General features: G+C 40.8%; 1 protein-coding gene across 7 annotated transcripts in view; it reads right to left on the reverse strand.

Annotated features, from left to right (window-relative positions):
• The window catches only part of CEP170B (centrosomal protein 170B), a 118231-nt gene that overhangs the window by 10769 nt on the left and 94162 nt on the right, over window positions 1-13300 (reverse strand). For 6 of the 7 annotated variants that reach the window (XM_078150378.1, XM_078150379.1, XM_078150376.1 and 3 more), the window contains 4 exons: window positions 12080-12239; window positions 9043-9186; window positions 2917-3005; window positions 209-302 (listed from right to left, as the gene is read on the reverse strand). In XM_078150378.1, coding sequence (XP_078006504.1) covers window positions 209-302; window positions 2917-3005; window positions 9043-9186; window positions 12080-12239 — 487 coding nt within the window. Of the gene's footprint in view, window positions 1-208; window positions 303-2916; window positions 3006-9042; window positions 9187-9217; window positions 9724-12079; window positions 12240-13300 lie in introns of those variants that run through there. The other variant, XM_078150382.1, reaches the window with a different exon arrangement.

Below are 13300 nucleotides of genomic sequence, written 5' to 3' on the forward strand. Positions count from 1 at the left end.
CAAGTCACTTAACCAGTTTGTCTTGGTTTCCTCAACTGTAAAATATGGATAATAGCATCTACTTCCCCAGATTGTTGTGAGGATCAAATGAGACAATATTTATAAAATGCCTAACATACAATAGGTGCTTAATACATGCTTGTCCCCTTCCCTTCCCCTACAAGGGGCCCAGGCCAGAGCCAGGCTACAAACCTTGTTGTTTACTCACCTTGTTGGATGTCTTCAGGATGGGCACTTCATTTTCTGAGTTGATCTTGGCCTCCATGTCTTCCCAGGTCCTCTCTGTGTTCTGGAAGAGAATCCTGTGGACACATTACTGCTTAGCCCCAGGAAAAGTCAAAGGCTGGTCTAAAGCCCACACTGCCAACCTCTGTGCTTTTTTGGGATTCTCCAGTTATGGAACACTAATACGTGAGCATGGGTATGTGTATCAGTATGTATGCCCCTGGGGTAGTATAAGAAGCCCTGGGGCTTTGGAGTCCGAAGGCCTGGCTTCAAGACCAGACTCTACTACATCCTGGCTATGGCTCCTCGTTATACTGAAGGCAATGATGTCTGCACAGATTTGAACACACAAGGAGAAAATGTTTAAAATACACAAGCTGAGGTATTTTAGAGGCTACTTAGGTGGTACAGTGGATAGAGCACTGGGCCTGGAACTAGGAAGACCTAAATTCAAATCCAGCATCAGATACCTACTGGTTGTGTGACTCTAGACAAGTCACTTAACCTCTGTCTGCCTCAGTTTCTTCAACTGCAAAATTAGGATAATAATAACATCTACCTCCTAGAGTTGTTGGGAGGATCAAATGAAATGATAATTATAAAGCACTTACAGTGCCTGACACATAATAGGTGCTTAATGCTTGTCCTTCCTCCCTCCTTCTCCTTCCTTCTTTCCTTGAACATTCTCAGTGACAGTTCTAAAGGCACTGACTGAGATTCACAATCAGGAGATTTGAACTGTGGCTCTTATCAGTCACTCACTGTGACCAGCTGAACTGTGGATACTTACTGGTCATGGAAGCCCAGCCAAGTCAGTCCACCTCAATAAATCTGACTTCTCTCCTCTGTACAACGTGGGTAATATTTGCTCTCATTGCCTCACAGAACTTTGAAAGGATAAAAAGTAGCAGATAAGTGTGACACTGTTATTATGTGATGTTTGTGGGCATGTCTCTATGCATGAGCACATGCGTATGATGGTAACTATGTGTCCTTGTGGACATTCACACAGATATTGCACCATTGTGCATAGATACACGCGATGGGCGATTGAGTTGGAGCCCCAAAGTTTCCTTTTCCAGCTCTCCCCAGATCCAGCCCTACAGGACCCCCAGACAATCTCCCCACCTCCTCAACACTCACAGACACCTCCCTCTTAGTCCATCTTCTATTGCCAGTTAAGTTCCTTTAAGTTTTAAGTTCCCAGAAGAATGTCAGAAGACACGAGTTTAAGTCCTGGCTCTGCCAAAACTTGCGACAATTTGGGCGTGTCACTTCATTTCTCTCTCTCTCTGTTTCCTCCTCTACAAAATGAGGGAGATAACTAGATAGTCTCCAAGGCCACTTCTAGCTCTACGAACTCCTCAGATCCTTAGCCCAGGATGTCATCATACTCCCCCAGCAATGGCCAGAAGGATGTGAGGCAGTCCTGTCTGAAGCTAAGGACCCAGAAGCTCCTGCCCTTGACATTTTCTTCCTTTTCCCAAGAAGAGCAAGGGGTATGCTGCCAAATGTTTAACACCCAGCTCTCTCTAACAACTAGCTCTCTAAGAAAAAAAGACCAATGTATGCATGATAGACTTTTAAGTTTAATCTGAATTAATAACATTTTCTCCATCACTTTCTTAAATCTAGACAATCAATAATAAATCAAGCCTTGATTGGAAGTGTTTGCCTATTTCCAGGAAGTAAATGCTCACACCAAAAATTTAACAATTTGCTCTGATGAGCTCATTCACAAAGGCTCCAGCACACCCTTAAGAAGGGCTCCTAGAGAAGTACTGGATTTTAGAATTATGAGTCCTGGGTTTGAATCCCAGCTTTGACCCTTACTACCTGCATGATCTTGGGTGAGTCACAACCTTTGAGCCTGAGCTTCCCCCTCCATAAAATAAAGGTATTGAACTAGATCAGCAGTTCTCTATGGATTCCTGGGAGTCCCCAACACCCTTTTGGTGGATCTGCAAGGTCAAACTTATTTTTCATAAGCATCTAATATGCTATTTATCTATTAAAATACCCTCTTCCATACATATCTGTGTGAAGTCAGATTTTCTTAATAGGCTCTGACCAAAACAACAGATCATTACAGATTGAATGCAGAAGCTGATGAGAAAATACAGTTGTCTTCTATTAAGCCAGAGAGTAAAGGGATTTGCAAAACTATGTAAAACAATGCCACTCTTCTCACTAAATTTGTTTTAGAAAATGGTTATTTTTAATAAAAATATATTATTTATATTAAATACATCATGGACTTATTTTTAAATTAAATAATAAATATTTAAAATTTTATGTTTTTAATTTCTAATGCTATAAGTTTTGATAGCTATAACCCACATAAACCAAAAGCTCCTTTGGGGTCCCTCAATAATTTTTAAGTCTTGAGTCCCGAGTCCTTGGGGTGCTGAAACCAAAAAGTCTGATGTCCGAGGGCAACTTCAGCTCCTAAATCCTATGATCCCAGAGCAGGGCCCTGGGGGTTTCCTGGCATAAGGAAAGTAGATTGAACTTCCTGCTAGGAGGAAAGGCCAGGCCGCACATTCTGCTGACAAGAAGCTCAGTCACCAGGAACGCTGCTCCCTCCCTGACCTCCAGACGCGCTCCTTCTTTAGTCTGTCCCCACCCCCGTCCAGAAGAGACAGAGCAAGAACAGTCCCAACCCCAGGGGGTGTAGGGCAGAAAACTCACTTCATTTTCTCTGCGAGGTTTTCCGTGTTCTCCCGGATTGTGTGCGATAGCTGGGAAACAGGATTCAGCATCAGGTTATCAAAGATCACCTGCAAGGAAGTTAGCAGGAGCGTGGTTAATGTGGAAAAGGGGTGGGAAACTTATGGCCCAAGGGTCTATATCAGCTCTCAGGATACACTGTGACTTCCCTACTGTGATTCAAGAGACATTTAATTAAGAACTTATTATAGAGAAGGCTCTCTGCCAGACACTATCAAGACGAAACTTGGCAAAGATCTGCCCTCACAGAGCTTACCATCATGTGATATGTAATTTATCTTTGCCCTCTCCCATCCTGCCCAGCACCTAGCATAATGCTCTGTATTCAGAAGGCACCTAAGAAATGTTTGCTAATGCTAACAACAAAACAAAATAATAACTAGCATTTATATAGTACCTTAAGGTTTACAAAGCACTTTACACATATTATCTCATTTGATCCTCCCCAAAATCCAATGAGATGGATTCTATTATTTATTACCTCCATTTTACACATGACTAAGACTAAAAGAGGTTAAATAATTTGTCCAAGGTCACAGAACTAGTAAGTGACCAAGGCAGGATTCAAATTCAGGTCTTCCTGTCTCCAAATGCAGCACCCAAACCACAAAACCTTCCTGTCCTTGGCCCATCACTCCCACCCCAAACTAGAGGGCTGCTGCCAGACTGAGGCTCAGCCACAAATGTGTTAAGTCACTACAGTGTAGAATAAGCTTCATATTCTTAATTTTAAAAGGAAGTGCATTTTTGGCTTCTCTAAAGGGGAAAAAAACTGCGTTCAAACACCCTAACTTTCCCGTTCCTCAATTTGCTCATTTCACATGACCTATTCCTCTACCCCACCACACACAGGAATGGTCGTATCCTTGACCCTTCATCACCCTCAAATGCTCCACTTCCATGAAACTGTCAAATTCCATCATCTCATCCTAAACTGTGGTGATTCTATCATTCCCTCTGCCTTCCAGTCCCTTATCTTATTCTTTGACTTCATCCTCCACTCCCTCTATCCCTCAGTAGGCCATCACCTGTGCACTGGCTTTCTCCTCCTTCCCCATCTTGACCCCTTGGTGAACTAGTTCAACTATACACTATTTTCTACTCTTATCCATTTGCTCATCTTGCCCCATCAAGCCACACCCTTGGATTACTCCTACCAAGTGCTGCTTTTGCTTGTTCCCATATTGCTGAACAAAGATAGAGGGGAAAAAATCATAAAACTGTTGACTGGGTCCACTAAAATTAACCTCAATTGGTGCTTTACTGTTAACAAAGCAATTCTTTCACACCTTCCTAATTGACTTACTGCCCCACACACCATACCAGTTTTTTCAATCCTTTTCTTCCCTTCTCAAACTCTCCTTCCCCCCATCCTCTCAGCAAAGAACCTTGCCTCATATTTTTTTAAACATTATTTTTTATTTTTATTTTTAGGCAATTGGGGTTAAGTGACTTGCCCAGAGTCACAGAGCTAGTGCCAAGTGCGTGGTCTGAGGCCGGATTTGAACTCAGGTCCTCCTGATTTCAGGGCCGGTGCTCTATCCACTGCACCACCTACCTGCCCTGATTGCCTCATATTTCACTGAAAAGCTCCTTCTGTTTCTTATCACTCAGAATGCTTTTTGCCCCTACCTCCTTCTCTACTTCTGTCTCAAATGAAGAGGTGGCTTGTCTCTTTGCCAAGTGATCCTATTCCATCCCGTTCTCCCCAGAAGACTGTCCCTCTATCATGCCCACTCTCTCACTAATCTTCATTCTCTTCCTGTCTACTGACTGCCTCCCCACTGCCTACAAACATATCAATCTCTCCTCCATCCTCAAAAACCCCTCACTCGACCTATCTATCTCCACTGGCTATTGTGCTCTATTTCTAAAGCTGTCTACAACTGGTGCCTCCACTTCCTTTCATCCCACTCTCTTATTAATTCTATGCAGTATGGCTTCTGACCTCAGCATTCAAATTAAACTTCTCTCTCCAAAATTCCCAATGATTTCTTAATTACTAATTCCAATGGCTTCTTCTCAATCCTCATCTTTCTTGACCTCTTTGAAGCTTTTGACATTGTCGATCACCCTCTTCTTGATAACTCTCTTTTCTCTAGGTTTCTATGGCACTGTTCCCTCCTGGTTCTCCTCTTACTAGTCTGACCTCTCCCCACAGCTTTCTTTGCTGGATCATCCACACCATAGCTGATAAAGGTGAGTATCCCCAGGAATCTGTCCCAGGCCCTCTCCACATACACACAACTCCAAAGGACTCAGGATATAAAATGCTATTCACCTCCAGATAGAGAACAGATGGACTCAGAGTACAGACTGAAGCATTTTTTACCCTTCTTTATTCTTCTTGCTGGGAGGGAGGGAGGAAACGTGGAACATGGCTAACATGGAAATACTATTATACATGACTTCATATGTCCAATGGGTATTGTATTTCTTGCCTTCTCAATGGGCTGGGGAGGGAGTAGAAGGAAGGATAGAATTTGGAGCTGAAAATAAAAATTTTAAAAAGATGTCTACAGGACATCCAGTTTGAAATGTCCAATAGGTATTTGGAGATGGGAGACTGGAGTTAAGGAGACAGATTAGGGCAGGATAAATAGGTCTAAGAATCATCAACATAGAGATAATATTTGAATCATGGGGGGTGATGAGATATACCAAATGAGATGCTATAAAAGTGGGAGAGGGTGACCAACAATGTCAAAAGCTTCAAAGAGGTCAAGAAAGAAGAGGGTTGAGAAGAAAGAGGAGAAGAGAATAAAAGAAAGGGGAAGGGGGTGATAAAAAGGAGGGTGGATAAAAGAAGGCAGTGGTCAGAAGCAAAAGAGACTTTAGAGGAAGGACAGGATAAAAAAAGAGAATGATAAAGAAAAGAAAATAAGATACAGGTAAAGTTAGTAATCATAACTGTGAGTGTAAATGGGATGAACTTACTCACAAAATGAAAGTAGATAGCACAATGGATTAAAAAATGGAATCCAGAAATATGTTGTTTATAAGAAACACACTTGAAACAGAAGCACACACAAAGTGTTAAAATAAAGGGCTACAGCAGAACGTATTATGTTTCAACTGAAGTAAAAAAAGACAGGAGTAGCGATCATGATTTCAAACAAAGCAAAAGTGAAAAAAGGCCTAATTAAAAGAGATAAGCAGGGAAATTACATCTTGCTAAAAGGCACCATAGACAATGAAGTAATATCAATACTAAATATATATGCACCAAATGGCATGTCATCCAAATTCTTAAAGGAGAAGTTAAATGAATTACAGGAGGAAATAGACAGTAAAACTATAGTAGTGGGGGATCTCAACTTTGCCCTGTCAGAGATAGATAAATCTAACCATAAGATAAATAAGAAAGAAGTTAAGCAGATGAATAGAATATTATAGAAGTTAGGTATAATAGACCTCTGGAGAAAACTAAATGGGAATAAAAAGGAGTATACTTTTTTCTCAGCTGTACATGGCACCTACACAAAAATTGACCATGCATTAGGGCATAAAAACCTCACAACGAAATACAGAAAAACAGAAATATTAACTGTACCCTTTTCAAACCACAATTCAATAAAAATAACATTCAATAAAGGTCTGTGGAAGATTAAAAATTACTGTTAAACTAAATAATCTCATCCTAAAGAATAAATGGGTCAAGAAACAAATTATAAAAACAACTAATTTAATTACAGAGAATGACAATGAGACAACATTCCAAAATTTGTGGGATGAGACCAAAGCAGTACTTAGAGGAAAATTTATATCTCCAAACACATACATTAATAAAAGAGAGAAAAAGAGCAGATCAACAAATTGGGCACGCAACTAAAAAAAACTAGAAAAAGAACAAATTAAAAATCACCAATTACAGACCAAAATGTAAATCCTGAAAAATTAAAAGAGAGAATGATAAAAATGAAAGTAAAAAAAACCTAACTAATAAATAAAAGTAGGAGCTGGTTTTATTGAAAAAAAATAGACAAACCATTGGTTAATTTGATTAAAAATAAAAAGAGGAAAACCAAACTACCAGTATCAAAAATGAAAAGGGTGACTGCACCACCAATGAAGATGAAAATCAATCATCAAAATAAATCGATTAAGTTATTTTGCCCAATTATCTGCCAGTAAAACTGACAATCTAAGTCATGTGGATAAATATTACAAAAATATAAACTATCCATATTACTAGAAGAGAGAATAGAATACTTAAATGACCTCATCTTAGAAAAAGAAATTAAACAAGCCATAAATGAACTCCCTAAGAAAAAGTCCCAGGACCAGATGGATTTACAAGTGAATTCTATCAAACATTTAAGGAACAGTCAATACCAATATAATAAAAATGACAATTCTATATGAGTTAATTTACTTATTCAGTGCCATACCAATCAAACTATCAAAGAATTATTATAGAGCTAGACAAAATAACAAAATTCATCTGGAAGAACAAAATGTCAAGAATATCAAGGGAATCCATTAAAAAAAAAAGTGAAGGTAGGTGCCTAACAGCATCAGATTTCAAACTCTGTTAAAAAGTAGTAATCATCAAAACAATCTGGTACTGGCTAAGAAATGGAGTAGGTACAGATTGAGTATACAATACACAGTAGGCAATGACTTTAGTAATCTAGTGTTTGATAAACCCAAAGATCCAAGCTTTTGGGGTAAGAACTCACAATTTGACAAAAATTACTGTGAAAACTGGAAAGCAGTATGGAAGAAACTAGGCATAGTCCAATATCTCACCCCATAGACCAAAACAAGGTCAAAATGGGTAAATAATTTAGACATAAAGGGTCATATCATAAGTAAGTTAGGGAAGCATGGAAAAATGTACCTGTCAGAGCTATGGATGAGGGAAACATTTGTGACAAAACAAGAGACAGAGAAGATAATGGGAAGTAAAATATATAATTTTGATTACATGAAGTTAAAAAGCTTTTGCAAAAACAACACTAATGCAGCCAAAATTAAGAGGAAAACAAGAAAACTGAAAAAAATTTACAGCAAGTTTCTCTGGCAAAGGCCTTATTTCTCAAACACGTAGGGAACTGATCTAAATTTATAAAAACAACAGCTATTTCCCAGTTGATAAATGGTCAAAGCATAGGACTAAGCAGTTTTCAGAAGAAGATATCAACGCTATCAATAGTCACACGAAAAAATGTTCTAAATCACTATTGATTGGAGGAATGCAAACTAAAAGAACCCTGAGGAACCACCTCACACCTATCAGATTGGCTAATATGACAGAAAAGGAAAATGACAAATGCTGGAGGGGATGTGGGAAAACTGGGACATTAATGGAGTTGTGAACTAGTCTAATCATTCTGGAGAACAATTTGAATCTATGCCCAAAGGGCTACAAAACTGTGCATACCCCTTGACCTAGTAATACCACTACTAGGTCTATATCCCAAAGAGATCAAAGGAAAAGGGAAAGGACCTATCTGTACAAAAATATTTATAGCAGCTCTTTGTTGTGATGGCAAAGAACTGGACACCAAAGGGATGCTCGTCAATTGGAGGATGGCTGAACAAGTTATGGTATATGATTGTGATGGAACATTATTTTGCTATAAGAAATGACGTGCAGGATGGTTTCAGAAAAACCTGGGAAGATTTATATGACCTCATGCAAAATGAAGTGAGCAGAACCAGAACATAGCATATAATAATAGCAATATTGTAAGAATGATCAATTGTGAAAGACTTTGCTACTCTAATTAAGCCTAATCTAAAACAATTACAAAGGATTGGGGAAAAAAAAGCTATCCACCTCCAGAGAGAGAACTGATAAACTTTAATGTAGACTGAAGCATACTTTTTACTTTCTCTGTTTTTGTTTTGTTTTGTTTTCTTTTGCAACATAGCTAATATGGAATTATGTTTTGCATGAGATTACATGTATAGTCAACATAACAGTGCTTGCCTTCTCAAGGAGGGAAGAGGAGTGAGAAGGAGAGAGAGAAATTGGAATTCAAAATGTTAAAAAAATGAACGCTAAAATTTTTTTACATGTAACTGGGAAATGTTTAATGAAATTAATAAAAATAAATTTTTTAAAAGAGAGAAACATGCCTCTTCTCGGTTCCTGGGTCGTGCCCTCCAAGCATAATTGTCATCCCGATTGTCATTCATGTTCTGGTCAAAGTCCTTCAAGCCCATGGCACCAGGTGGCACCTTTTGGAAGTTGAGGCTGGCTTCTGGGATGTGCTGTACCAGCTGCAATGAGAAAAGGCACATAGAGAGAGAAAAGTTCTCTGGGAGCTAAACAGAATGACTGAAGGCCACAGACCTGACAGCCATGCACGCTCACGCGCACACGTGTGCGTACATACACACACACACACACACACACACACACACACACACACACGCTCATACACACACCCCTCTCTCCAAATCCACAGGCATTTCCAATCTGTCTCTGATATTTGTAGCACTCTTCGTCCTTTCCAAATAACTTTCCAGACATTGTCTCACTCATCCCCAACACTCTCTGAGGTAGGCAGAGCTGCTATTACTGTTCCCATTGGTAGATGAGTAAAGAAATCCAGAGAGGTTAAATGACATGAGGAATAGTAGAAAGATAGCTGGAATGGGGTGAAGACCCGGGTTCAAATCTCAGTCTTGTTACCTATTACTTGTGTGACCCTGGGAAAATCACTTCCCTTTCTCAACATGTTTCCTTATTCACAAAATGATGGGTCTAGGTTAGATGATCTTCGAGGTCGCTTGCAAGCTTTAAATCCTATAATCCTACAAATCATACAAAACATTTTATGTGAAAAAGTTGGGGAGACAAAAAAAAATCTAATGCTATCTTAGATCATATTAAGAAGAGGGGAACAGCATTCAAAATAAGGGAAATAATGGTCCTGTCACACTCTAATCTAGTTAAACCCTTGTTATGGATCTAACTGTTATGTCTAGTTCTGGTGCTATATTTTAGATAGACACTGATAAGCTAGAGCATGTCTAGGGAAGGAAGACCAGACCGGCAAGATGACCAGAGATCAGGCTCAGGATCCTGGATCAGTTCAAGGAACTGGCTTGGAAAAGGCTTAGGTGAAGGTAATAGCTTTCTTCAAATGCCTGAAGGGCTGCCACGAAGAAGATTAATCAGACTTGTTCTGCATAGTTTCAGAGGTCAGAATGAGAAAGGAGACAAATTTTAAGCCTCTTACACGGAGAAACTCCCACAGTGCCTGGAACGTAGTAGGTGCTTAAAAATGTTGTTTGATTAATAATCAAAATTGTCCAAAAGTAAAATAGGCTTTCTTAGTAGGTAATGAGGTCCCTATCAATGGAGGGCTCCTGGTGGAAGTTCAAGCTGCTTTGTAATAGGACCACGGTCTCCTCTGCTTTCCCATTATAGGGATTAGCTTTCCCTAAAAATGCAACAAACCTGTCTCTGGGGCCTGACAGGCCCCTGCTTCCACTGGTGCAGCTTCCTCATCACCTACGTCCCACTCACATAGAGTTGGAGCCTCTCTAACTTGGTGGATGTCTGAAGACCATGTGAGTCACCATACTCTGCCCTGCTGACCAGATGACCTCTACTCGTGGCCATTTCTATTTGGAGAAAATGCAAGACTGCGCCTATGGAAGGTAGGTGCCACTGTATCTTTGTTATATAGCCTTGCTGTGTTAGGACAAAGTCACCTTTTGTTAACTGTTCAGTAACTTACAAGTGCCTAGCTTTGTCCCCAAATTAAATTTAACTGATAGGTGTTGGATCCTCCCTTAACACACTTGCAGGGGATTGTGGAAAGGAAATTCACACTCAGGGTGTGGATTACACGCCCTCTGAGGTTCCCTCTAGATCTGAGACTCTATGGCTCCTCCTACAAAAATAGAATTCCAGATAAGAAATCCCCAGTTCCATCAAAGGCTGCTCTGCAACTGATTTCTGAAGGGAGATAAGCAACAGGTTCACACACAGAACTTTATTCCATCTCCAGCCACAGCTTAGCCTGGAGGTGTTGTGATGAGCTCTGAGGCTCAAGGAAGAGGAGGAAACCTTGCAACTTCCAAGAAAGTGGGGCAAAGTTTCCATCCAATTGATCAATCAATGAACATTTAATGATCGTTTATTATGTGCCAGGGTGGCAAAGTGGCACAGTGGATAGAGCACCAGGCCTAGAGTCATAAAGGCCTGAGTTCAAATCCAGCCTCAGACACCAGCAGTGCGACCCTGGGCAAGTCATTTAACCATCAGTTTCCTCATCTGTAAAATGAGCTGGAGAAGGACATAGCAAGCCATCCCACTCTTTGCCAATAAAACCCCAAATGGGGTCACAAAGGGTCGGACATGACTGAAACTACTGAAAGACATGTGCCAGGCCCTGAGCTAAGCCCTGATGGCAAGATTTAGGAGTCTCTAGCTGCTCCAAAGCGAGGATAAAAACTGTCCAGGAGCCAGTGCGGCCTGGAAAGTGAAGTCAGTTGCCCAAAGCCATACAGCTAACCCTCCAGGACACAGCCATCCTCCTCTGCCTGCACGTGCCATTGGACACAGCTGATGCCTTGGTTGGTTTTCATGAATCGCCTTTCTTTTTACTCTGTTACGAGGCATAGCTTGCTAGATAGCAGGGTAAGGAGGTAATTATTTGGAAACGGAAGTGATAAAAAACCAAAAGAGAGCAATAAAGATTTTTTTATCTAGAAACAGAAATGCTTATTGAATTATCATCCTGGACATTCATGGATGAGTTGACTGAGGCTCAGTGAGGCTTGCCCAGACTAGCACAGCATCATAGAATTTTGTTCTTTTAAGAAGTGGACAAGGCCTTAAAGACCATCTAGTCCAACATCCTCATTTTAGTGCTAGAAAAACTGAGACTCAGAAAAGGGAAGGGACTTGTTCAAGGTCACACAGCAAGTCTAAGCTATGGCAATATTGGAACCTACATCTCCTCTAGGAGACCTAATCCATTGAGCCACACCACCTCCCTATTAATCCTTTGTGTTAAACCAAGGGGACACAGAAATCTCAAGAGCCCTCACAGGGACCTTCAGCTCATGGCTTCCCTATCAGAATTTATGCAAGGTTAGGTCATATTATATGAGGCTCTGGTAACTAGTGGTAGCCACTCCCATTGAAGAAACTTACCTCCTCTCGGGCAGAAATAGTGGAGGCTGGAGTGCTGGGGACAGAGCTGAGTGAGGTGCCACGGCCAGTTCCTGAGGAGCTCTGGGAGTCTCCATCCCCAGCTACATCCTGGATCTCTCTCGCCAAGATGGCAACATCTTTCACCAGAGTCTGGCTTAACCTGCAGCCAAAAAAGATAGGTAAGGCCAGTTCAGAATATCTTCAAGTTTCTCAGAAGGCCAGAATAGCCCAATTCAGCTTAGGGGACAGGGCAGGCTCCATTAGGAAAGAACCCTGACCAAGAAAGAAGTTGCTCTACTTGTCCTCCAGTGGGGAGTGAGGAGGAGCTAGAAAAAGGGACAGACATAGCAGTGGCCTTAACCCTGGTACCAGGACCAGCTTTACCTATTCCCAGAATAAGTAGGCAATTTGAGAGTGCCAGCTAGGTCACTCAGGTTGGGCCTGACATGCCATAATCTCAGTAGAGTTGGGCCCAATGCTTCCCTATATAACTCACAGGGCAAATCCCTAGGAGATGATTTTTTTCTATTCACAGCACATCAAATTCTGAAGCGCAGACCTACCTGATTTCCTGCTGCAAAGAGACATGACTGGATATTCCATCCTCATCCTTAAAAACCCTCACATGACCAGGCCATATCTTTAAATTATTTATGCTCTTTGCTGCCACTTCCTCTCCCCTTACTCACATCTTAACCCCTTGCAATCTGGCTTCTGACCACATCATTCAACTGAAACTGTCCTCTTTAGATGTCAATTGTCTCTGATGGTCTTTTCTCAATTCTCAGCCTTCTTCTGATCTCTCCACAGCACTGACATTGCTGACCACTCTGTCATTCTGGCTGCTCTCTTCTCTCTAGATTTCATGACACACTCTATTTTGGTTCTCCACCAACACATAAACATACCACCATTCTTTTTTCCTGGATCATCGATATTACACCCTCTAACCATGAGTGTACCTCAAGGCTCTGTCAGTCCTGGATCCTCTTCTCTTCTCTGTACCCCTTCTTGGTGATTTTAACAACTCTTATGGGTACAATTATTACCTACATAGATGACTCATCAATCTACATAACCAATCCTAGTTTTACTCCTGAGCTCCAGGTCTCTCTTCAATTTCAAAATGTCCAACACGTCAACGTGTCATTACCTTTTTCACCAAACCGATCATCTTTGCTGGACTTCCCTATTTCTTTTAAAGACCCTACCATCTTTCAA

This window comes from Phascolarctos cinereus, unplaced genomic scaffold, assembly GCF_003287225.1.
Source record: "Phascolarctos cinereus isolate Bilbo 61053 unplaced genomic scaffold, phaCin_HiC Scaffold_2;HRSCAF=192, whole genome shotgun sequence".
Taxonomy (NCBI): Eukaryota; Metazoa; Chordata; class Mammalia; order Diprotodontia; family Phascolarctidae; genus Phascolarctos; species Phascolarctos cinereus.